At 39.2% G+C, this 24,547-nt stretch overlaps 4 protein-coding genes across 8 annotated transcripts in view; 2 read left to right on the top strand and 2 right to left on the bottom strand.

The window, feature by feature from the left end:
- LOC123881053 (BTB/POZ domain-containing protein 9) overlaps window positions 1–6,194 on the bottom strand; it is a 12,862-nt gene extending 6,668 nt beyond the window's left edge. For 3 of the 5 annotated variants that reach the window (XR_006799400.1, XM_045929601.1, XM_045929606.1), the window contains exons 1-8: window positions 4,512–4,713; window positions 3,545–3,650; window positions 2,907–3,070; window positions 2,453–2,516; window positions 1,740–1,896; window positions 1,204–1,303; window positions 943–1,071; window positions 261–420 (exon numbers count right to left, since the gene is read on the bottom strand). Coding sequence is in view for 4 of the 5 variants with exons in the window: in XM_045929601.1 (XP_045785557.1) it covers window positions 261–420; window positions 943–1,071; window positions 1,204–1,303; window positions 1,740–1,896; window positions 2,453–2,516; window positions 2,907–3,070; window positions 3,545–3,626 (856 nt within the window). In the remaining variant the exon portion in view is untranslated. Of the gene's footprint in view, window positions 1–260; window positions 421–942; window positions 1,072–1,203; window positions 1,304–1,739; window positions 1,897–2,452; window positions 2,517–2,906; window positions 3,071–3,544; window positions 3,651–4,511; window positions 4,714–5,209; window positions 5,315–6,084 lie in introns of those variants that run through there. The other 2 variants (XM_045929605.1, XM_045929604.1) reach the window with 2 other exon arrangements.
- LOC123881042 lies at window positions 6,102–24,547 on the top strand. The gene is made up of 10 exons (XM_045929572.1): window positions 6,102–6,254; window positions 6,330–7,118; window positions 8,537–10,690; window positions 11,314–11,539; window positions 19,347–19,658; window positions 20,131–20,284; window positions 21,432–21,494; window positions 21,585–21,645; window positions 21,791–22,036; window positions 22,149–24,547. The coding sequence occupies exons 1-10, from the start codon at window positions 6,102–6,104 to the stop codon at window positions 22,338–22,340; spliced, it is 4,350 nt and encodes a 1,449-aa protein (XP_045785528.1). The 3' UTR covers window positions 22,341–24,547.
- LOC123881060 (protein ALP1-like) lies at window positions 14,974–17,808 on the top strand. Its single transcript, XM_045929618.1, has 2 exons — window positions 14,974–15,404; window positions 16,570–17,808. The coding sequence occupies exons 1-2, from the start codon at window positions 15,052–15,054 to the stop codon at window positions 17,444–17,446; spliced, it is 1,230 nt and encodes a 409-aa protein (XP_045785574.1). The 5' UTR covers window positions 14,974–15,051; the 3' UTR covers window positions 17,447–17,808.
- Window positions 15,763–18,247, bottom strand: LOC123881070. Its single transcript, XM_045929635.1, has 2 exons — window positions 17,806–18,247; window positions 15,763–16,494 (listed from the first exon to the last, which is right to left on the bottom strand). Exons 1-2 carry the CDS (start codon window positions 17,975–17,977, stop codon window positions 15,818–15,820), a joined length of 849 nt encoding a protein of 282 aa, XP_045785591.1. The 5' UTR covers window positions 17,978–18,247; the 3' UTR covers window positions 15,763–15,817.

The raw sequence follows: 24,547 nt of genomic DNA, 5'->3' as shown, positions 1-24,547 counted from the left end.
ATCAACCAGGCTCCCGGATAAGGTTGCAGCCAGGAATTGATTTCGGCGGAGGTCATCAGAATCGGGGTCAATTTTTTTACCGAAAATATGTATTTATGTGTGTATGAAAGAGACTGTGTGTGAGTAAATGAATGAATGTGAATATGGGTGTGTGAGTATGTGTGCTATTAGATCAACATCACGTCACAAATTTTAGAGAGGACACTACGCCGGTTATGACAGAGCGCTAAATCATCATGATTAAAACTTGAAATGCTCACCCAACAGCCCCCTATGGCGTAGATCAGTGCTTTTGGTCTGCGTCTTTTCCTGTATGGCGTCTAATAACATGTCCGGAGTGACGAGAGCGAAGGGACGCACCACTGTCAATAGTTCTTCCAGACTCATTAGCGTCAGACGGACGCATTTCAAAATCTTCTCCTGCAAGAAAAAAAACCGGTCAAGTGCGCGTCACATTCGCGCGCGAAGGATTCCGTACCACCGTTAAAGATATTTTAACATTTTTATGTGCAATACCGCAAGTTAGTGACGGACAGCACCATCTATGTGATTTAATAAACTAAGTAGTTTGTGAACACAATCAATCTTTTTTCGTTATATAACCACAAATTCAGTTTTCTGATTTTTATCCTTTACTTGTGCTACGATACCTTACCTGCCAAATTTCATGATTCTAGGTCAATGGGAAGTACCCTATACTAGGTTTTTCTTGCCTGACAGATAGACAACAACCAAGAGAACCTATATTTTTTCAGGAACAAGTTAGCCCTTGACTGCAATCTCAAGGAAAAGTAAAGTGAAGATTTACCTTTCCCAAGTCAAGTCACACATCAACCTAGAGTCCATACAAACATAGTATTCACACTAGCATGTTAAGCTGTTGATCCTCCTGGCTGGAGCTTGCACCGGCAAGCGCAGCTTAAGAGCTGTGAACATACTCACAACTTGTGGCATGCCACTCTCTGACTTGACCCACTGCTGGTTGGCGTTGAACCAGTTGCCGACCGCTTTGAAGATGTCGGCTTCCGGCGCGAAGAACGAATCGCGCTCCAACAGGCCTTGCAAAGCTTCCTGCGAACATACCATACGTTCAACATGTACTATACTTTATTGCACCACAAAACACAAATGACAGGTCCATTATGTTCTAATGTTTTACAAGTCAAACTCCTATAGGGTAGATTTTTTTTTTAATATACTTACAACAGAAAGCTGCAGGAAAGTGTCGTGCTGCAGCACTTCTGCAGCGTTTCGGTCCAGGAACTTGTAGCAATAGTCCATCAGAGCGTCTAAGCCATACAGCCTACAAGCGATACAAAAGTTACAAACAAGACTTATAGAGAGGAATCTAAAGTGTCCACAATTTTTTTACTAGTATGTAATCTTGACTGAAATCATACTTGGTAACTATGCAGCCACTGATATAGAATTCATATTGGTGGATGCAGCCTAGTGTTAAGCGTACTTTTTTATAAGATGCCTATTGAAATCTTATTTTTATTAGAGCTTTATCATAAAAGAAGTACCTAACCCTTTAGTTTCCAAATTTTGTCATATTAAAGTCCATGTATCAATGATATTTTATTTAAATTTAAAATTATTATTTCATAAAAGTTTGGCAATACAAATTCGTTTCGCTTGCCATTGTGAACACGATATTTATAGAATTATGTAATTAAGAACAATTTTGTTACGAATACAAAAAACAAAATACAAATTTTTTTAAAAAAAAGCTCTACCTAGCAGCGTCGAGGACGGCGCACACGTTCCTCAAGGCGAGCACCTGACGCAGGTAGTCAGATATGGCTGCCTCCAGCTCCTGGAAGTTGAACTGATGCGCCAGCCCCAACATATCCAGCACTGTGTCCTCCCGCAGCAACGACAGGCCCATATGGCCTGAACATAATAATTTATTACTGTACAGTCAAAGGCTTTAAGTCGTTTAGCACCTTAATGAACATATTCGCGTGGCACGGTCATGCACATGCGTTAGGTGTGTGTGGCATGTTTATAGAAAAAGGTCATTAGCGGGATGCAATAGTTTCGTGGAATTGCTACTCGAATTCTGAGGCTGACCGTACACACTCTATAAAGTTAGTAAGTATTTACTTGATTTTTTTGTGTTGTGTATTTATTAAGTTAATGGTTCATCATGTGTACTTGAAGCCATACACCATTAAGTTCACATGAGCAGAAAGAGGTGTCATGCAAAGTTGACGAACTAGATTGTGTATGGCTAGCGTTACCACATGCAGCAGAGTCATCAGGTTAAAAAGATCCACAGTAAAAAAACTGTCATGTGGACACTAAGGCCAGCAAATGCAATGCAAAGAAGAGTTTCTCGATGGAGTGACCTCCAAACTCTTGACACACTCATAAAAATCTGATTTTAGCCCATACCAATACCAATGACTGATTGCAGACAGCCTAGGAAATATGTTTTTAAACTTACCAGAGTAAACATAGCGCAGTAAGGCTTTAAAAGCCTGTAGAGGTGCCTGCAACTCCACTTCTGCCTGAATGGTAAAGCAAAATGCATAATGAATGAAAATACATGTTTAGAGGGAACATGAAGATGTGTGACATAAAATTATTGACTTTCACTTGCATGTTTTAAAAAGAATTTTTTTTTTCAAAATTTGAATATAATACATCAATGTAGTGGTAACAAGTTCATAAAACTGTGCCAAATTTTAACTTTACAGCTTTGGTATACTGAATAAAATAGTGAATACACACAGACTGAATAGTGAATACAAATACGAGCAGTAAGCAAAGTGTACTGAGAAGGGCTGACGAGAAGCTCAGTAGTTTTATGACCAAACCCTAAAATTGAGTGAGATAATGAAAATCTAAGCGCACTCTTACACCTGAAGTTATGTTAGAATCACAGGGGCTCCACTTACCTGGTTGGCCTCCCTCATGCCGCCATAGAGCAGAGCGCGGAAGTAGTCGCTGCTGGCGGCGAGGATGACCTTGTGTGCAGGGATGCGCTGCCCCTCCACGATCAGGGTCACATCTGAGTACTCTGACGACAGGCACAGAGACCCAATGTGTTCTGACAAGTGGCCTGGGGAATTGCTCTCTTATTTACCAACCAATACATAATATTTAATATAAAATATGTCATTTATATAAAAATATGTTATTGATATCCGTTTAAAAGATCATGTGATATCCAATATAAATATCTGACAGCTGAACTCACTTTATTCGTCAGACGGACGGACAGACGGATGAACAGATGGACAGACTGACAGACATGCATACAAACAGACAACAAAGTGAACCTATAAGGATTCCGTTTTTTCTTTTGAGGTACTGAACCCTAAAAAAGTTGAAGCTAACTAGTATGGCCACCAATAGGTGTAAGACATACAGAAATATGTGTGTTCAAAGTACCCACTCGAGCAATGTATTTTTATTCCTGATCCTGATAATGTATATATATCATGTATATGTATGTATATCAATAAATCATAAGTATTTCAGGTACATTTAAAATTATATGTATAGGAGTTCAGGATCTGGTTATGTTACTCACTAATGTGTTCAATATCCCCCACTCTTGAGCTGGAGGGGTTGTTCACCGACATGTACTGGTGCTGACTACTCATGTTGCTCATCTACATCAGACCCAGTCTGTTTACCTGATAACCAAATAATTGTAATATTATTGGGTTGCAAATAGGCAACTAGTGCAAGGCTCGTAGCATCAGTTTTAATTTTACGTTATAATTATCACCACTACATTATTATCTTACAAATCCAACAACTGACTATCAAAAAGAATACAATGTGCACCTATTTTGAACAAATTGTTTAACTTTGACTTTGCAATCTGAGAGCTTGAAATACCAGAATCCCACACAAGTTTGGTATGATTAATTCCACACATAACTTTAGAGAGCAATTCAGGTCTGTTTTTGTGCAAATGTAGTCCTTAGGTAGGTCCTTTTAGGTGCTTCATTATTGGAAGTGCTGGTCTATTGAAGTGCTGGATTAGGGAGATTGTAGTCAGATAGATAGAGACAAAACTTAGGTGTTCAATAGCTAGTCAGACATACTGCTTCAACTTTTATCAAAATCGGTAGAGTAGAACTAGAGATACGGTTCGACCTGAATAACACACAAGTGAAGCTGTTTTGCAATGACTACCTACTTGTAATGCAAAAGTTATAATCTCATGATGCAGTACAAAAATATAATTTATATAATGCTAAATTCAATTTCAATTATTTTGCCTTAGTGACTGGCAATAGTCTATGGCTGAAGCATACAATTTAGACACACAAATAAGTATCACACTTAAAAGTGTCTATCCTCATTTGATTTAGGAAAATGTAATTATTTTAGGAAAATCAACCTCTCAATGCATCGAACAGGTAATAGAAAGTTCTACACAAAGTTCTACACTGAACAAAGTTGAAGTATACTTATTTTATGTTCTTTGCCATTATAATCATTGGATTTTGGAACAAGCATTGCAAAATACCACTGCAGCAACTTACCTACATACAGGACTGACTTGAGACTTCTGCAATGTTGTAATTTTAAGAATCAACGCTCAAATGTGGTTCAAAACTATTTCTAAAAAGCGCTTACATATAATATTGAACAATCAAACAATACGGTTTTGAAGAGAATAATAACAAAACTCCGAAACACGAAACACTTGCAAAGCACTTTTATTTTGACTTTTGACCACAGACCAATAACATCTTTTGACCACATTTTGACAATGACATTTGACATAAATGATTGACGATCATAATAATATGTTGCACAGATCTACACTCTACACTCATGCTACACTCTTGCGGACTGCGGCATTCAGCTCATCTCAGGATCTCTCGACTCGCGAGTCTCCCTAGAATGCACTCCAAGCAGCATCAGATATGCATTAGATTACGATTTATGAAAAAATCTAAATAATCGTTTTTTTAGTTGTTGTGTATAGTAGTTATAATGAAGTAAATGTTTTCTCATGTCTGCCAAGTACCATAAGTGCATGAGACATGAGTGCATGTATCCGAACGTCTGGAACGGAAACTCGTAGCGGGAAGATGATATTGAAAACTTGTTCATATGTTCTATTTCCGTCTTCCGACCATTTCCTAATCTTTGACACGCTTTTAATCATAAAAAAATATATTAATAATTAAAGAAAAATAAATTTAGTCTTGTTTAGAAACATGAAATCACTTACTTTTAAATTAGTTTAGTATTCCCATTCCATTGACCTTATTACGTAATAATATTTCATACCTATCTATCAAATTATACTTTATATACTATTTTATTCAACTTTGTAAAACAAACAGACTCTAAAATATACAAGAAAATAATGGTAATTGTTGCTACGTTTTTATTTATTTATAATCAATGAATAAGTGGAATGTATCCAAGTTTCGATCATTAAATATTTTTATCACAAATAGGCAAAATAATATATATAAAATAAATCAGCCAATTTTTTTAGCTGAATAATCGGCCGCCTAGGGCGCGAAAGCTTCGATATAGAAATGCTAGCTAGCGATTGGTCAAAATATTCGAAAGTACCAACATTAACAGCTGCCTGTAAATTTTGGCTATGTTGTCAGAATTTATTACCAGTTGTGTAGGCAGGTAAAATTCGTCGCTTTGCTGACTGAATTTTATTTTTCTTTAATGGTTTTCAAAATGATAATCTTAATTAATTCCTCAGAATAATACCTGTGAAAACGTTGTACATGTTAAAATAGTAAAAGGTAAGTAATATATTGATGTTTTACTGTTTTATGAACTTTTCTTTTTAAAGGTTGTGGATCTACAAAAGTAGCTGCACAATATTGATATGTGCGATACTCGCGAAAGAAAATTGAAATATTTTCTTTAAATAAAATTAAGCATGGAATAAATTTGTAATTTTTATTATTTTGAGATAATTAAGTGCGAAAACTTTAGTTACGACTGTCAATGAAACATTAGCGAGCAATGCGTCGAGACGATTTTTACATTACAAATTTTTATTTTTTCTTGCATTGCAGGTCGTCAGTAATGAGTTATAAAGCATAATTAAACATCGGTAATGGTGTCGCTTACGTTTTTCGGGGCGAGAAATGGAGAGACAGCAGTGTAATTCACTTCAAAACTTTGACGATCCGAAAACGGAAATTTTGAAAAAAAGATTATTAAAGGCGACTGGCACTTCCGCGAGTGGCAGTCTGGCTCAGAGCACCTCTCAGCATAATGTGCTATTGAACACGTTACGCGTGAGTGTCGATATTCTTCGTTAGCGATAGGCGCAAAACAATTTGCCCTCAATGACTTTGTTTACGGTTTTTCAGGCGCCAATCTCGAGCAGTATGATCGTGTCCTCGGTGCAGGCGCCGCAGAGCTCGATGGCTCTCACCCACAACCTCGTGACCCACTCCCTCGCTCCCATGAAGATCGGCAACTCCCCCTACCCCCTGCAGCTCTCCACCGTGCACGTGCCGGTGCAGATCCCGGGCTCTACCTCCAATATCAATGTGCCCGTGCAGCTGTCCGGTGCTACGAGTAGCATGCCGCTGCAGATAGCGCCGGTGAGTCTGCCCCTGCAAGTGTCTGCCACCACTAACATCCCCGTGCAGATGCCGGCCGGGGAAACCATCAACGTCCCTCTACAGATTCCCAACAGCCAGAATATCCAACTAACAGGCCCCACCCTGCCCTCTATGCCTCTGTTGCAAAACACTCAGCCTCTCCACAGCTCTATCATTCACGTCCACATGGGTTCCAATAGATCTACTAACTTCGATGGTAGCGCAGACATGAATGTCTCCACTTCCACACAGCTTCAGCTCCCAGACTCTGGGGTTCAAGTGAAGATGAACAATCCTACGTCAGTGGCACAGATGCAAGTCGGTTCCAACTCGACTGTTATGCAAATTCCTAACTCATCTAATAACTCGATTCAACTGGCACTGCCTAACACTGGGGGTGCAGGCGCAGTCCAGCTGAGGGGTGCTCCCCGCACAGTGCCTCACGTAGTGTACATACAGACCCCCACGGGATTGAAACCTGTGACCAGTACAGAAGTGATCAGCCAAGCCAGCACCAGTGGAAACCCACCTCAGATTATTGTCAGGAGACCGGTAAGTATCATTTTATATTACTTCATAAGTTGTGTTTGTTTTTGCAATAATATAAACTTATCAGTTTAAGTATTCTTTTGTTGACTTATTCAGTCAATAGGGCCAATAGGTAACCATAATTTAATAACTGAATAGTGTTACTGCATAGTGCATATATATAATATGTATAGTTCACATTTATCACAATAAAAAATAATTTAAAAGCTAATTTACTTTTTATAACTCTCTTTTATTAATGTAATAAAAATTAATGTATTTACTGTTACTGAGAAATATGTACATTGTAAGTAAAAAAATATCTAATTATAAGTAATTTTTTTAAACTTTTGCAACATATAGATACTTAGATTAGATTTACCCAATTATTTTATCATAATAATTATACTTTCTTAAGTTGCAAGGCCTCTAACTCTGTATAACTATGATAACTATTGTAAAATTTTGTTACTACATAACAATCCATAATGTATGATAAATATTATAAAATATTATAATTCATATTTAATAAGTATTAAGTTTAAAATAGTTTGATATTAAATAAGGATGTGTTATAAAGTTGTTTTTCACAGCTTGCGATTAATTGCAACTTTAATCTGATAGTGATATACATAGTGTCCATTTGCTTGATTTTGTTTGTTAATACTTAAGCCGGTTTTTTTTTAATATTTGTATATATTGTAATTGGATATTACAATTGGAAATGGTTTATTTCATTTTTTTATTTATTAGTACAAAATGTCTGCATCTGCAATGTGATCATAGTAATGTTATGTAAACTTTTAAATTGATGCAACTAGACATCTACTAAGAACATTTTTTTTTCTTTAGTGCATGTTTTATGATTTACCTTTTTGTTTGTTCAAATATTTTTTTCAATTTTTTAAAGTTTTCATTTTCTATCTTAATTTTGAAAAAAAGTAAAGTCCTGACTCACTCACTGATTGACTCATCAAAGCCCAGCTCAAACTGTCTGTCTGTTTGTCGGGTGGGAGGCTTCGGCCGTGACTAGTTACCACCCTACTGGCAAAACCTTACCATTAAGCAATTTAGCGTTCCGGTATGATGCTGATGGTTTCTAACCAAAGGAATATGGGTTTAATGAAAACTGCCATACCCCTTCCAGGTGAGCCCGCTTCCATCTTAGACTGCATCATCACTTACCACCAGTTGAGATTGCAGTCAAGGGCTAACTTAGAAAGCAGTAATTTTGCACACAGGTTCCCTTTTTAATGTAAGCAGAGAATATGAACTTATTTTCCTACATTCCAAAAGGAGCAAAGCTGCGGGCGCTTGCTATTGATAAAATAAAATCACTAAATATCCATTGACTTCTATTGTAATAATTATTATACTCGCTACATACCTACTATGCACTAAAAGGACACTAAAAATATTCTTATAGCATCTTTGTATTTCAGGTCACAAATAGTTCAAATATACACTTAATATCAAATGTTGGTACCAAACCCAACATTGCACCTAAGATGCCCGGACAAAATAAATCATCTATACTTGCACCAGCAAACGCTGCTCAACCGATAGTGATTCAAAAACCAAAAACAAATGACAAAATGATGGTTCCAGTTAGCATTGCGCCCGGGACTCAAGCGAAGCAAGCTATAGCGTACCTGAGCTCTGTCAAAAAGCCAAACACCAAAGTAATGCCAGAGAATCAATCAATTCTCATCTCTAGCAACCAAACAAATGTTAACTCCAACAATCAAAAACTATTTCTGACCCCCATGAACATGCCTAAAATGCCAAACACCAAATTTATTCTACCTGTGACTCTACCGGCAACTATGGCTTCCAAGGGTCCAATAATAAACCTTCAAATAGCCAATGGACAAATACAGAATGACCCCCAAGGAAACATCACTGTCATGAGAGACACCTCGGTGGAAACCTCTGACATGCCACCACTGCAGCCTTTAGCGAAACTAGTTACGGTTAATGCGAAAGATAATTGCGTGCCCCAGAGTCCTAACAAGACAGATAAAACTTTCACTATTTCAATACCAGGATCGAGAGCAGAACCTACGGGAGAGCAAGGCGAGTACACATTGTCCATACCGGAGACGAATGCTTCCATGAATGATGATATTTATACGGTGTCCATAGCAGATGACGAAGGTGGTATGACACGGGAGAAATCCTTTACCTTGGCCATACCAGAGAAAGGCAAGAGCCTTCTAAATAGAAACTTGCTTGACAGAAACGATGTGGGTCCTGTACCGATCGCGGCACCTGCAATTTTGCGGCGTTCCTATTCCGACAACAGCGATAGGAAAACCACAACCGCTAACAATATTAAGCGTCGAATATCGTTGTGTACGGAAAATATGTCGAGCAAAACTGTGAAATTGACTTTACCAGCGACGAAAGTTGTGAACCAATCGAAATCAGATGAAAATTTAGATGCCGATATTAACGACGATCATCGCGTCCCCTCTCTGTTCTGCGACGAAAAGCTCGATAAAGATCTGGAAGCCAAAGTAAACCTGGGCGACTCAGACCCTGAAGATTACAAGGACAAGGTTGATGACAAACCTAACGACGTGTACTATCAGAAAATTGATGCGTATGAATTCAAAGATGAAATAAAGGTTAGAGAACATGATCCTACATTAGAAGAAGATCCACCCGGCTTGGTATGGAAAAACGGGATAGCCCAGCTTCGAGGCAGCAATTTACACTTTCGCACCAATGAATTTGGTCTCATCGATGTCATTGAGGAAACGCAGCAAGATGACTGTAGTAATCTGATCACCAAATATCATACTCCACTGAAAAAGAGAATAGAAAGGAGTAAGGAGAAAAAACCGACTTCTCCAGAAGATCTGTACAAGTGTGACGGGTGCGGGTGCCACGGCATGGCAGCCGAGTTTATAACGCCCAACTTTTGCAGCTCCACCTGCCAAACTGAGGTTCAAAAGATACAGCAGAAGAAGAAAGACAGAGAAAGGATGGAATTGGCCAAGAAAAGGAACAAAATGAAGAAATTGCTCATGAGGAAGCAGCTGTCCGATTCAGACATCGTTGAAAATAAAGACGATAAGGTTCCACTAAAGCACTACGATTCCGCAACAAGTGACACTCAGATGTCTGAGATAATGAAAATGGGAGAAGATTTGGTGGAGAATGAGAAGTATCCGTGGATGTGCGGAAAGAATGGTTTTTCGTGGATGCGCTACTTGGACGTTTGCAAAGCTAAAGCTGCGCCAGTGAAACTGTTTAAAGACCCCTTTCCTTATAATAAGAATGGGTTTAAGGTGGGCATGCGGATGGAGGCGATCGATCCACAGCATCCTTCTTTATTTTGCGTGGTTTCTGTTGCTGAAGTGCAAGGCTACAGAATGCGCCTACATTTCGACGAGTATCCGGATATGTACGATTTCTGGGTGAATGCGGATTCGATCGACATCTTTCCCGCGGGGTGGTGCGAGAAGAACAGCCGTCCGTTGAAGCCGCCTGCAGGATACGACTCAGCTACGTTTTCCTGGCCGTTGTACCTAAAGCAGATGCGTGCTGTCACAGCGCCTAGATACCTCTTCTCACATATCACTTCTGCTGTAAGTATCAGTGGCTTTCTTAATTGAATTTTAATTTTTGATTATGCCTCAATATTGCATTTTGAGTTAAATATTTCACTCCACCCCTCTGAGTTTGTTGTGAACTTTTCTCAGATCAGGGGTGTTTGGAACCCTCGTAGCTTAAGTTTTGTTTACGTACCTAATTAATTATCTTCATTACATCATTAACTTAAAAAAAATTAATAATTGACAAACAAAAAGTGCTGATAGGACCTATCTATTTTGAATTTGCGTTGAGTTTGTACGCCTGTAGGTTTCTATCAAAACGCATAACATAGTGTTGCTAAATTTTACCAAACGAGAATTTCAACATTTCTATGTCTAAGTTGAAACGGAATCGCTTACAGACTCCTTGTTCGCGATAAGTCTAAGCCCAATTTTTTTTTTGCCATTGCTTTTTTAATCAACTTCCAAAAATTCCAATCCGCTCGAATTTCTTTTGGAAGAGTCTAGACTCTAGATAGCCACAAACGATCGTTTAATTTAAAAATAGTTCTTAAAACTTGTGGCTGATTATTATTTCTACTATAGAACAACCGCTTGAGGCTGTCTAGACAGTTCCTTTTTTTATCAAATGTGTTCAATGATTCTTCTCCTTGTAGATGATAAAACCCAATGGTTTCCGTATCGGCATGAAGCTAGAAGCAGAAGACCGCCACAACGACATGGTTTGCCCGGCCACCGTGGGGGATATGCTGGACAACCGACTGCTGGTCACGTTCGACAGCTGGGACGAGGTGTACGACTGCTGGGTGGACCCATCCTCCCCCTACATACACCCTGTGGGCTGGGCGGAGGAGAACGGCATCGCTTTGACTCCACCCAACTGTGAGTGATTTGACTTGTATATCTCTGCTTTCTATCTTAACCCATTAAATGCCCATGTTGATCTTACGGCCGAACTTGGTTGCCACTATATTATATTTGTCAATTTACGGATTCACCGCACGTCATTGGCACCAGGAATAAGTTATAGAAATAAATTTACTCAAGGCGCCAGCGTACCTTTTTATACGTGTACGTTTTTAATCATGTATTGTATATGCAAAATAAACACAGACTTCTTCGTGAACAAGATCGTACATCCAAAAGGAGATCCCTAAAATTTCGCAAAGAATTTACTGCACATCTTTTTGGAACATTGAATATCAATACAGGGGCTTTTGAAATTGCGTTTTTCCTCACTTGTCAATCAATAAAGTTACTCTTTTTTAGGGTTCCGTACCTCGTAAGGAGAAACGGAACCCTTATAGTATCACTTTGTTGTCTGTCTTCTGTCATTTGATTTAACTAATTTAATTATAGTAAGGCAAATTTATAGATCACATTTGACAAAGGTTTTTCACGGCAAGTTTAAGGAGTAATTTACAGTATTAAGAGGGGTCTCTCCGTCGCTCGCTCCATACAAACGTAGTTCCAATTTCATTTGAATATTAAGCAACCAAAGTCCATGAAATTTGCAGACGTATCCTAGAAACTAATATCTATGCCTGTGGTTTCCAGATTTCTGTTAAAATATTCGGTTTCGAAGTTACGTGGTTTTAAAAATTCACATACAAATCTTTGAGCCCCTGTGATTTTAAAACTACATATTTTTAGAAAAATCTAAAACACCACAGGCACAGATATTAGTTTCTAGAATATGTCTGCAAAATTTCATGCACTTTGGTTGCTTAATATTCAAATGAAATTGGAACTACGATTGTATGGAGTAAGTGACGGAGAGAGCCCTGTTAATTTGTATGAGACCGACTCCGACATACAATTGCAACTGCGGCTAATAGCGGCAATGAATTATGCGTGTGAAGTCGCAGGCGTTGTCTAGTTCAAAATAAATCGTAAATATAAAGTTAATTAAAAAAAAGTCGCATCTCTGCGTCCGCGAAGGCCGCAATCCGCAGTGAAGCGAAAGACAGAGTGACTTTATTAGCATAATCATTTTACGTATAAATATTATCTTGCGAAAATGTACTTAGTCATTTTAGGTGCTAGTGCGCATGGTAAACCCGCCAAAGGCAGTCTTGAGCCTTCAAGGTGGCAGCAGTTTTTATTAATTGCCTTGAAATAATTTAAAAAAGTGTTGAAAATGTGACTCGTGCACCGAGAGTTTAGTGCCTTGAATACCTGTACCTGTACCTAATTAAGTATAGCTTAACAGGTCTCTCTCCGTCATTTACTCCATACAATCGTAGTTCCAATTTCATTTGAATATTGAGCAACCAAAGTCCATGAAATTTTGCATACATATTCTAGAAACATGAATATCTGTAACTACGTTTGTAAAAGTCTGAATAAAAATATTTTGAATTTTGTATAGAGCGAGTGACGGAGAGACCCCTCTTAACTTATCTCCAACTGCAAATGTAAGTTTCAATTTTTTTATATGAGGCCCGCGACTACTTGGGTTTAGTCTTTCCAAAATTCTCGGAAAACTTTGATATTCCGGGACAATAAGTAGCCTATGTCGATCCCCGGGATGCAAGCTGTGTCTGAACAAAATTTCGTCAAAATTGGTTAAAGAGATGAGCCGCGAAAAGCGTGGACAGACAGACATTAATTATAATGATTTTCAGGTTATTTCCTTCACTTGTGCTGTGTAACCTTGCTTCTTACCTTTCATATATCTAGGTCAAAGGGAAAGTACCCTTTATGTTTTGATTTGTTTGCAAATGTCAAAATATGCGGCACAAATGGCGGTATTTCTTAATTGTATTGACTAAGTTTAATTTTTTTACAGCTTCAAGGGACCATAGACCTTAATATTTGAAGCGGGCATATGCTAGTAAAATTAACTATTCATGATATCTTACAGATGTAGAAACAATTGTTCGGTAAAAGAATGACATGGTCAAGTAGCACGTGCTCGGAAGAGAATTTATTTTGTTGAGCGCAAACAAACTCGTTTTGTTATCAATGTCGCGCCGTCTCAACTCTCAATGTGCCTATGTAGGTACTCGTAGGCATTACCTAAATGAGAAGTATAATATGTAATATGTATTTAAGTGACCATATTTGTCAACTGTACACTTAGGGCTGACGCATACAGACGGAGCAGATTCGAATCGAGGCTTTTTGATAACAAACTCAGCTTTATGGACTTTGCTGGTCCGCGTGGACTACACTTTCAAACACCTCTCCCACCCTTTTAGGGGTCGAATTTTCAAAAATCATTTCTTAACGGATCCGTACGTCATAAATTTCGGCCCGATCCGTCCTCTTGTTTGAGCTGTGCATTGATAGGTCAGTCAGCTAGTCAGTCAGTCGGCTTTTCCTTTCATATGTTTAGATTTATTTATTCATATATACCGAAAAAATAATTGTAACTGGTTAATTTTTAGCTCTATTTAAATAATGGTCACAAACTTATTTTTTTTAATGAAAATTGTATATTTCGATACATATTTATAAATATGTTAAACCTCTAAAGCTATGTATAGGACCTAATACAGGTCAAGTCCAAGGAAAATCACGTTGAACCGTAACCTAATACAAAACAGTTCCAAAATTGGTAAAATAACACTCGATTTCTCCATTAGTTACCTAACGAGGATAATTAAGTATCTACAATTTAATCGTTTGGCTGTTTACATTATGGTAGCGACGTTGCGGAGTCGGCAATACATAGTCGCTTCAAAACACTATCAGTCACCCACCAACACTCGACCAAGCCAGACCTATGTCAATATACATTTAATATACTTACATCGCGAATTCCTACTAGATAATTCAAGTTACTTCTAGACAAATAGAAGCCAATTTACCGATCATTTGTCATGGTATTGATGGATTGAAGTTAAGTGGGATATAAGTTATTGTTTGGATGATTTCACGTGAGTCAATTTATTATTATTATCGTAATGAATTGCTTTGGTTATGTTGTTATGTTATATATCTTGTTATGTATAATGTAAGTTTGAAACGAGCCTATATAGCTTCGCGGCTTCATTCTTATATCTACCTATCGTTCAAAAACTCGTATCCATTCTAAGTAATATTATAAATGTGAAAGTGTGTCTGTCTATTTGATTTTTTCCGTTGCGTCCCATCCGTTTTACCGATTTTGATGAAAGGTAGGTATAGAGTTAGCTTACATCCCGGGGACGGGCATACACGTAGGCTAATGCGCTTACGCTTTTCTGTCCTTACGCTAGCCTTTTACGCCCCATCCATTTCACCGATTTTGATAAAACTTGTTATATCCCGGGGACGGATATAGGCTACTTTTTATCCCGTAAAATTCTTAAAGACCCACGGGATTCTTAAGGCCTCCTACGCACTGGCGACCATAGACGCGGCCAGGCCGCCGCGGCTATGGTCGCCGGTGCGTAGGCAAGCGCGACATGTGGACGGCCGAAAAATTTGCAGTCGACTTCCAAGGATGTGTCAAGATGGACGTGCAGAAGATAATCACGCTAACTGTGCTTGTGTATTTACTACGAAAACGAAAACGGAAGATTTCACGTAAAAGACAGTTTTGGGTGCATCCATTACTTTGCGAGAGAAAGACTAAAGGATTATATTATACTTATTTTTTGGATTTAAAAATGTATGAGAAGAGATTCTTTAATTACATGAGAATGTCAACGAATACTTTTAACCTGTTACTGGATACAATAAAACCAAAAATTACTGGAACTGGTAACAACTATCGGAAATGCATTCCAGCAGAAGAAAAATTAGTAATAACAATAAGGTAAGCTTTTTCTTTTTTAAATACAGAATGTTTAAAAAATACGTGATATATTTTAAAGGATGTTTCGGAATGGAGTATTGTGTACAGGAAAAATAAAAATAATGTGATAGGGCCTTTTTTTTTACTTAAACTGCTAAACGGATTTTTTGTAAATTTGAATTATACAAGACTTGATTCTGAATCACCCTAAACCACCACTGTTGCGTTTTTCACAACAACCTGTATAATTCATTGACCAAGGTTTTGCCACTTTAAAAAATTTATGAACTATTGTTCAGTAGTATTCTACTTTACGACTTTGAAAAGGAGAGGAAAAGGGCTTGCTTATAACATGTTTTTAAATATTAAAAAACTGAAGTAGATAATCAAATTATTTGTATTTTCATAACTTAAAAAATGGCAATTGTGAACAATTAATCATTCAAATTGGGAAATAGGTCTATCATTTCTGAATTTTGAGAAATATCAGAATAATGAGTATGAGTATCGCTGTAATTTGAATCATCTGATATCCTGTTGGTAGTAGAATAACCTGAATAACTCGGTCGATGCGGGTCATATTCTTGGTCGTTAAGAGTATTGAAATTACTTGAATAGTTTATGCGCGCTGTTGTAGGTGTACAGTTCGGTTGGTATTTTTCTATAATTTCCATGATTTCCATTTTCGCTTTGGTCTTCATTGCAGCAGGGATTGTTTGAAATCTTTCGAGGAGGGATAAAAGAAACAATCTGTCACAATTTGAATCATTCTGTGTAGTCGCTATGGTCTTATGCAGAACTGAAATTAGAGGGTCTGTATCGGATTCTTCGTTTGGTATTTTTTTCTTCCTTTTTGTTCTAAGCGACTTTGATGCAGACTGTTGAGTCTCAAGATCAGAAGATCTTGCACTTTCATTTTCTTGACTTGCCTCTTCGAGACTATTTTCTGTTGCGTTTGTGTCCAGCACTGATTTCAAAAACAGTAATTGGTTGAAATAGGTGTATTGTGATTTACGTTTTGCAGCAGAACCACTTTTGACATCTTTAAGACGGCGCAGCTCTCTTGTGAAACAGTCTCTAAGGTTTTTCCATCTTTTTTGGAGAGTAATGCCTGTAAATCAATAAATAAATGTAGTACATATTACAAAACTAATATTATGTTTATTAATGTGAATTTTATTTTCAGGTATTTGGCTACTGGGTGTTCTTTATCTCATATAAGTCATGAATACCGTATAGGGCTTCCTACAGTATCGGAAATAGTATTTGATGTTTGTGAAGCAATATGGGAGATATTAAAACCAATTGTGATGCCACAATTGACCAGAGATAAGTGGATTCAAACGGCTGAAGGTTTTCAAAAATACGCCCAATTTCCTAATTGCATCGGAGCCATCGACGGCAAGCACATTAGAGTTATCAAACCACAACATTCGGGATCTCTTTATTACAATTACAAGAATTATTTTTCAATCGTGTTACTTGCAATATGTGATGTAAATTATAAATTTCTTTACGTAGATATTGGAGCATACGGCAAATGCAGTGATTCGTCAATTTACAAAGACTCTGTATTTTATCATAGGCTCTTAAATAATGATCTCGATATTCCGAGCAATAACCCCATCAAAGAAAATGGCCAATCAATGCCGTTCGTTTTAGTGGGTGATGAGGCGTTTTCACTATCGGAACATATGATGCGACCGTATGCTGGGAGAAACTTGAATAATGTAAAGACTAATTTTAATTATCGACTATCCCGTGCCCGCCGCTATATTGAATGTACATTTGGAATATTAGCCAATAAATGGCAGATTCTTCACCGACCCCTAAACGTCAAGAAAGAATTTGCAGTTGTGATTATAAAAGCTCTATGTGTGCTTCATAATTTTGTGCGAGAAAGAGACGGATATGATTTCAAGGACACGTTAACTGTACCAGAGGCTTTATTAGAAATACCTGCATGTTTACCTAATAGAGCAAATAGAACATCAACCGAATATCGAGATATATTCGCAAACTACTTCAGTACCGATGGTCGCTTGCCCTGGCACAATTTGTAAATATATGGGTGCTCGCCGCGAGCCGCCATTGCGCGCCGTAAACAAAATGGCGTCGAACGCACATGCGGTATGAGTAATCTTTTTAAAAAGTTATTCCAATCATTACGAAAACCTGGGAAATTTTAGCAAATAATTGTCAAAACTCATGTGCAAAGCGAAAAATAGTAGAAATAAAATAGTTATACTTTTGACAATTACCTATTTGCTAAAATTTCTTAGATTTTGAATGAACGGAACAACTTTAAAAAAAAATCACTCATGTCACATATACGTGTCGAATGCTACTACAGCACCTGCTGCGTTTATTGTAGTTCATCGCATTATTAATTTACTTAGGCATAATAAAATAAAATACTAACCAAGTTCTGCCTTTTCTTTATCTTCCATGGATTCACCGCCAAATATATCGACCACTTCAAGCCACAACTGCCGCTTAACATCTTTATTGGAGTAATCATTTGATGCTAAATCCCATAAACCTCTTCTATTTTCAACTTCAATTATGAACCTTTCCGTGTCGAAATTGGCCATTGTAAAATAATCACTCTGTAGCTAGCTACACGTCTGGTCGCCGCGGCCGATGCGGTAGCACTGATGAATTTTAATACAGAAGTGATGTTCTCGACGGCCACGATTGGTCGCTGGTCGCGTGGCATCAAATTGGACGCCGCGGCCAACGGTGGCCGCTGGTCGCTGGCCGCTAAGTGCGTAGGGGCTATAGCGATTGCCATATAAAGTCCAGAATTCACTGGCCGCCGCGGCCAGGTCGCGGCGACCATGGTCGCCAGTGCGTAGGAGGCCTAAAGGATCATCCGTTTAACAGATTATTAACCCCCGACCCAAAAAGAGGGGTGTTATAAGTTTGACGTGTGTATCTGTCATTCTACTTTTTACTTTTGGTTTTTTTTTTTTTGTTTGAAAGGTGGCTTAATCGAGAGTGTTCTTAGCTATAATCCAAGAAAATCGGTTCAGCCGTTTGATAGTTATCAGCTCTTTTCTAACCTTTACTTGTCGGGGGTGTTATAAATTTTTGATTTACACTTGTTTATAAAATTTGGTGCAGAAATAACGCCATTCACAGAGATTGACATAGCTAATATTTATTCCTGAAAATCACATGGAAACTCACGCGAGTTTGAATAATTCACGGATACTATGAAATTACGGGCATGATCTAGTATTCAGATGGAATTCACAAAAAAATGTTATGTTTGTTTAAATCGACTAAACCCTCACTTATTATCAGATGCAGTCGTTATCAGTTGCAATGGATGGATTGTGATAAAAAACGAATCTGCTTATCTTATAGAGAGAATGTCGTAATGTTTACCTGGAGTTTTATGGTTTCGTGCCTCAATACAGGATTGAAAAAACAGTTTAAATTTTTTTTGTTTAAAACAGGATCAAAATATGATTCAAACTGTTTTTTTTTTAAACAAACATGTTTAAAACACATTTTAAAATCTCAGGAACGCGTGGAGGTTACCAGTTGAAATTATTTATATGTATCTATTTATTTAATATTTATTTACAACTGGGGTACTTCCCGTTGACCTAAAATCATGATATGCAATAAACATGGTCTAGCACAAGTTTACTAAAGGAAGAAATGGTTAAAGTCGTTAATTTGTAAATATACAACGAAAGAGACGTTTCTCCACTCGGCTTCATTCATTTCAACCTTAGATCACATGCATCCCGCATGTGATCTAAGGTTGAAATCTATAGAGCGCACTTTGATGCTTTGACTTAAGTTTCAGTTAAAACGAGATAGATTTATGCCAGCGGTATAACGCTGTCTCGTTTTAACAGTGCCATAAGTCTGAGCAATGTCAAAGTGCACTCTTTAGATCTTAGCCTTAGAGTTAGTTGAGTTTGACGTAAAGCTGATTGTCCACAGACTACAAGGACTCATCGTCGTTCTCATGGGAGAACTACCTGTCGGAGAGCATGGCGAGCGCGGCGCCGCCCCGCGCCTTCAAGACGCGCCCGCCGCTCGGCTTCAAGCCGGGGATGAAGCTTGAGGTGGTCGACCGCAGGGTGCCCTTCCTCATCCGAGTGGCCACCATAAGCGCGGTGAAGGGCCACCAGGTGCGCGTGTCGTTCGACGGCTGGCCCGAGGAGCTGTCGTGCTGGCTGGACGACGACTCGCCGGACATACACCCCGTGGGGTGGTGCCTGAAGACCGGACATCCCTTGGAGCCCCCACTGAGTGAGTACAGAATAGCCGTCTTGTGAACGCCATCTTTTAACGGGATCTTTTAACATACCATCCATCTGTTAACGGCTTCCCTGGCGCAGTGGTAATCGTTGTGGTCTTATTAGTGGTAGGTCCCGGGTTCGATTCCCGGCAGGGGTTTGGAATTTTATAATTTCACACTGGTCTGCTCTGGTGGGAAGCTTCGGCCGTGGCTAGTTATTACCCTACTGGCAAAGCCGTGCTGCCAAGCGTTTCAGCGTTCCGGTACGATGCCGTGTAGAAACCAAAGGGGAATAGATTTAATGAAAACTGCCATACCCCTTCCAGGTTAGCCCGCTTCCATCTTAGACTGCATCATCACTTACCACCAGTTGAGATTGCACTCAAGGGTTAACTTGTATCAGAAAAAAAAAACCAAGTAGTTAATGGCATAATTTTTTTTTTCTTAAATTAAAAGCTCATTACATGTTGTTATTGTATGCAGCTGCCGAGGAGCTTCGAATAAGCGGTCCGTGCGGAGTGGGCGGGTGTAGAGGACTAGGCTCGGTGCGCGGCGGCTCACACAAGCAGCACGGCGCTGCCTCCGCCTGCCCGTACCGCGCGCAGAGACCGCCGTCGCCGCCTGACCGATTGCAGAGGTATGCCGAGACCAGCGTCAGTAGCTCGTCTAGCAGTGTGGCGTTATTCAGACTTCACAAACTTATACAAAAAGGATCATATATGGCAATCAAGCGAAACGGAGCAGCGGTGTCTTCTCCGTTTGACCTAGGTCAAGACAGGTTTACGGACTGGCCTCCTTGCCCGGGTGTGGCGCGGGGAAGAACGTGAAACGGATCTAAGTCTGAAAGCAAATCACAGTGCTCTCACTAGATGGCACCACAGCTATCTTCAATCTGAAATGAAAATGAATCCTGAATCACGCTAACAGTGTTATCTTCAGAAGCCTATGTATATACAAGTTCCAAGATAAATCAGCCAGACTAGTTGCACCCTATCATGATAGCATGATACCCACAGTTTTACTATCATATATACTATTAGTATTAGTTTATATCGTAAAACTGTGATGATACCCGCTCGGAGGGAAATATTCCTCGTAAAAACTTTTATTTTCTGGGATAAAAAATAATCCATATCCTTCCCTGGGATGCAAGCTAGCTCTGTACCTTTCGTCGAAATCTGTTTAATGGATGGGTCGTGAAAACAGACATACAGACAGACACCCTTTCGCATTCTATTAGTATGAATAGATATCTATACTATCTATACTAATAAATAAAATTGGAGTGTCTGTCTGTAATTTCGAAATAACTACCTCATATTAAGCTCATATGGTTATTTGAACGATACCATAACTGAATCACACGTTTTTAAAATTTTTGTCTGTCTGTCTGTCTGTCTGTCTGTCTGTCGTGTCTGTCTGTCTGTCTGTCTGTCTGTCTGTCTGTTTGAAAAGGCTAATCTTTGGAACGGCTGAACCGATTTTGACGGGACTTTCACAGGCAAGTAGAGGATTGACCAGGGCGTAAAATAGGCTACTTTTTTAACCGACTTTCAAAAAGGGAGTTGTGTTTTTCTACCTATGTACACCGAAATCTCCGAGATTTCTGAACCGATTTGCGTCATTTCTTTTTTAATCGATAGAGGAACTTTGCGACATTGTTTCATAAAAAATTTGGAGTCCAACTCCTCAATCCTGATGCTGCAGGGGATCTGACCAATCCACGCGGGCGATGCTGCGGGCATCAGCTAGTACAAAATAAAGTGTTGTTCTTTTGGTTTCAGGGCACAAAGTAAACCTAAATCAATTTCAACTAGTACTCCAAACAGTGATGCTCCCAAAGAAAAGTGAGTCCTATAAACTTAAATATTCATTGACAAGTAATTCAGACTTGAATTTTTAAGCTCAAAATAATATTATATTCATTTAACTTTTAGGCTTCCGAGAGGACGGCCGCCCAAACACAAAAGAGTTGAAGAAGTTTCCAAGAACGATCCGGTAAGCAAGAATTCCCATATTTTCTTAATATTTATCGTTATATGTAAACGTTGTTCGTCACTTTGTGCTCGATTTGCTGGACTGCGCTATTCCGATGTTTTGGCAAACATTTTTTGTGTAAATCACTATATTAAATCTTTTATAGGTATCAGACGACGAGTCGCTCTCGAGCAGCGGCGGCAAGCGTTGGCGCGGCAGCGACGAGCGGTTGCGCGCCAGCTCGCGCCGCGACTCGCCCGCGCCGACCTCGCGCCACTCCGCGCCGCCGCCCTCCGCGCCGCTCCGCTCCGCTGCGCACTCGCCCGCGCCAGTGCCCGCTATGCCGCGCGCGTTAATCGCGAGGCACGTCGCCGACCTCGCGCTGCCGCCGGATCCCGACTCCTGGACACAGGTCTGTTTCTACTATAAATCAGACGACGAGTCGCTGTCGATGACTTCATCATAATATGCCTGTAAGGCACGTCAACCAAACGCATGAAACAATACTTTTTTCCTGATTACAGAAGGATGTGGCAGCCCTACTATCGCGCATCGCGGGAGCGGCCGCGGGCGCCGCAGCGGCCGCCGCGCGCGTGTCCGGCGCGGAGCTGCTCATGGCGTCGTGCGAGGAGCTCGTGCACTGCCTGCGGCTGCGGCTCGGGCCCGCCGTCAAAGTGTACGCGGCCGTGCGTCAGCTGCGGGACTCGCTGTCGTGATCCAGGGCTCTGCAGCACGCGCTCCACGTGCTAGTGTGAACTGTGACTGTCAACATGCAGTGTCGTAAAACTCCTCTCGCTCGCCCTCACCTTGCGCACGAAGTGAATACGTGCGGGCGTCCACATGTTAGTGTGATCGTCGGCTATGCTTCTTAATACCACCCTACAGTGTTTATCGTCGTCAAAATGTATGTGGCCGTGCGCCATCTTAGCCTCGCCCTCCACATACTAGTGTGAACTGTGACTACCAACATACAGGAGACTCGCTCCGTTGCCTCCTTCATCCAGCTTCACTGGTTTGATCTTGGTTTCGATGAGGATGTCGCCGGCTCGTTAGCTCGCCTCCTCCCTGCCTCACCCCACTCGGCTTCGTAGGCTCGCTTCTCAGTACCTTCGCGACCTGTCTTCAAGCGAAACAAAATCACTAGGGGGTGCCTACTCCTAGTGTTGTACAACCACTTTTATAAGTCACATCGCCGAAACTTGTTTGTGCAGATAAGCGCAATCTAACGCCGACTAAAACCGAACCAAAACTATAAAATACAGACCTTATTGCTTGACATTAAGATTTTAAACACAATAACAACAGACTTCTGCTATCCCGCTCATAATTCGCACCTACAAAACATACCGCGCAGGCAATAGCGGACGGACGCCCGTTATTGTTAAGTGGTATATTCTCGCGCTGTTCAAGAATACGATATTTGCGCAGCGCACCGGTGTAACATATAAAAGTGGTTGTACTGTACGACTGTACTGTGTGGAGTTGGGGTGATCAGATTTCATTCTGAGCTCTCAACCTATCTTAGATGCATTATTTATGTACTTGATGATTTATTCCATCTTTATATTTACCTATGAAATCTGTGAGACTTTCAAGGAGGATGTACATCGCTTTCACCCATGTTGTTCGTTCACTATAATTGGCGCCTATCTTTATATTATCTTGGCACCATCGCTTTGTTTGCTTTATTCCCAAGAACTTAGGGTTTATTATTGTGTGATTTGCAATGGTGCCAACATAAAGTTAAGCGTCAAGTTATAGTGAACGTATTGTAGGTGTGTTTTTTGGGGTTCTTTATACAACATACATGATGCTATTTGTATATACAACTTTCATGACCCTGTATATAATTATTATATACCATTGTCAGTATTTAGCTGAAGTCTATTGTAGATTAATTTTCTCTTATTTTTCTTTGAAATTAAATACATAATATATATAAAAATTTTAGTCAGGTAAATGGACTTTTCAAAGTGTTATTGATGTGAAATTATTGCGCATATGCTCACGGCATAGACTCAAAAAAATTATGAGAAGTATTTTTTGCTCATAGTCATATTATGTTTAAATACATATTCTATATTATGTTGATGAAAGATGGTTTTGCCATAAATATGTGCTTAAGGTAAATTATGAAAAACAATTCATGCAACAAGGTTTATGTTAGTAGGTGTAAGAAACCTAAAAAATCTGTATAAAATGACTTAAAATATTATATCATGACTTTCTATGACGAGAAATTGACTATTTTTTGTGCTATGAATATAGACAACTTTATTATTTTTGGTATAGTCCTCAAGAATTTGAACGCATTAGACGTATTTTTATTGCTTGGTTTTAAGAGTTGCTGTCTGATTTCTACCGTACGCTTCAAACTAGATGGCGCTGTATCGAGTATGATCGCAGTAACAAAGATTACAAGCTTCAAATCCAGACAATATTACAGTTATGGTGTTGAAACCACAGAAATCAAAATCAGTACAGAAGTCTTAAGAAGCAGAAGATTGCCGCCTACGTAGGGCCGTAGGGTCCTATGTTGAAGAATCGTCATTTAACTCGAGATCAAAGGTGCCGGACTACTGTCTCTCTTTATACTGTGCTAATATTTCTGGCAGTCTCTGTAAAGTGAAGAGCGAGCTTTAGGACATTTGTGCATTCATCTGTATTCGATTCGTTTTTGTAAAAATACGAATTACGAAAACGAATATGAATCGAATACGAATGAGTGCAGAATATGCGAATATTTGCGCCGTAGAACTCCTCGACAATATTTTGGAAGTAGGCTATTATAGTTTTTTAATTTGTATTACCTATAAGCTTTTCTATTAGCACAAATGCAAGGTTTGAGGTTGTGATTGTATAAAATACGTAACTTTCTGGAACCTTTTAAATTTGACATGAATTTGAAACGAATTATGTAATT

This window comes from Maniola jurtina, chromosome 3, assembly GCF_905333055.1.
Source record: "Maniola jurtina chromosome 3, ilManJurt1.1, whole genome shotgun sequence".
In the NCBI taxonomy this organism is placed as follows: Eukaryota; Metazoa; Arthropoda; class Insecta; order Lepidoptera; family Nymphalidae; genus Maniola; species Maniola jurtina.
The sequence above is the reverse complement of the archived record's forward strand: the minus strand, read 5'-3'. Positions and strand labels throughout refer to the sequence as shown.

Bases quoted from the DNA above. Each gene is read 5' to 3' on its own strand.
- LOC123881060 (XM_045929618.1), top strand. From the start codon at position 15,052: ATGTGGACGGCCGAAAAATTTGCAGTCGACTTCCAAGGATGTGTCAAG. The intron at 15,405-16,569 runs GTAAGCTTTTTC...TTTTATTTTCAG, and splicing joins AAATTAGTAATAACAATAAG to GTATTTGGCTACTGGGTGTT.
- LOC123881042 (XM_045929572.1), top strand. From the start codon at position 6,102: ATGGAGAGACAGCAGTGTAATTCACTTCAAAACTTTGACGATCCGAAA. The intron at 21,495-21,584 runs GTGAGTCCTATA...TTTAACTTTTAG, and splicing joins AGTGATGCTCCCAAAGAAAA to GCTTCCGAGAGGACGGCCGC. The intron at 22,037-22,148 runs GTCTGTTTCTAC...TCCTGATTACAG, and splicing joins ATCCCGACTCCTGGACACAG to AAGGATGTGGCAGCCCTACT.
- LOC123881070 (XM_045929635.1), bottom strand. From the start codon at position 17,977: ATGGCCAATTTCGACACGGAAAGGTTCATAATTGAAGTTGAAAATAGA. The intron at 16,495-17,805 runs GTTAGTATTTTA...ATTGATTTACAG, and splicing joins TAAAGAAAAGGCAGAACTTG to GCATTACTCTCCAAAAAAGA.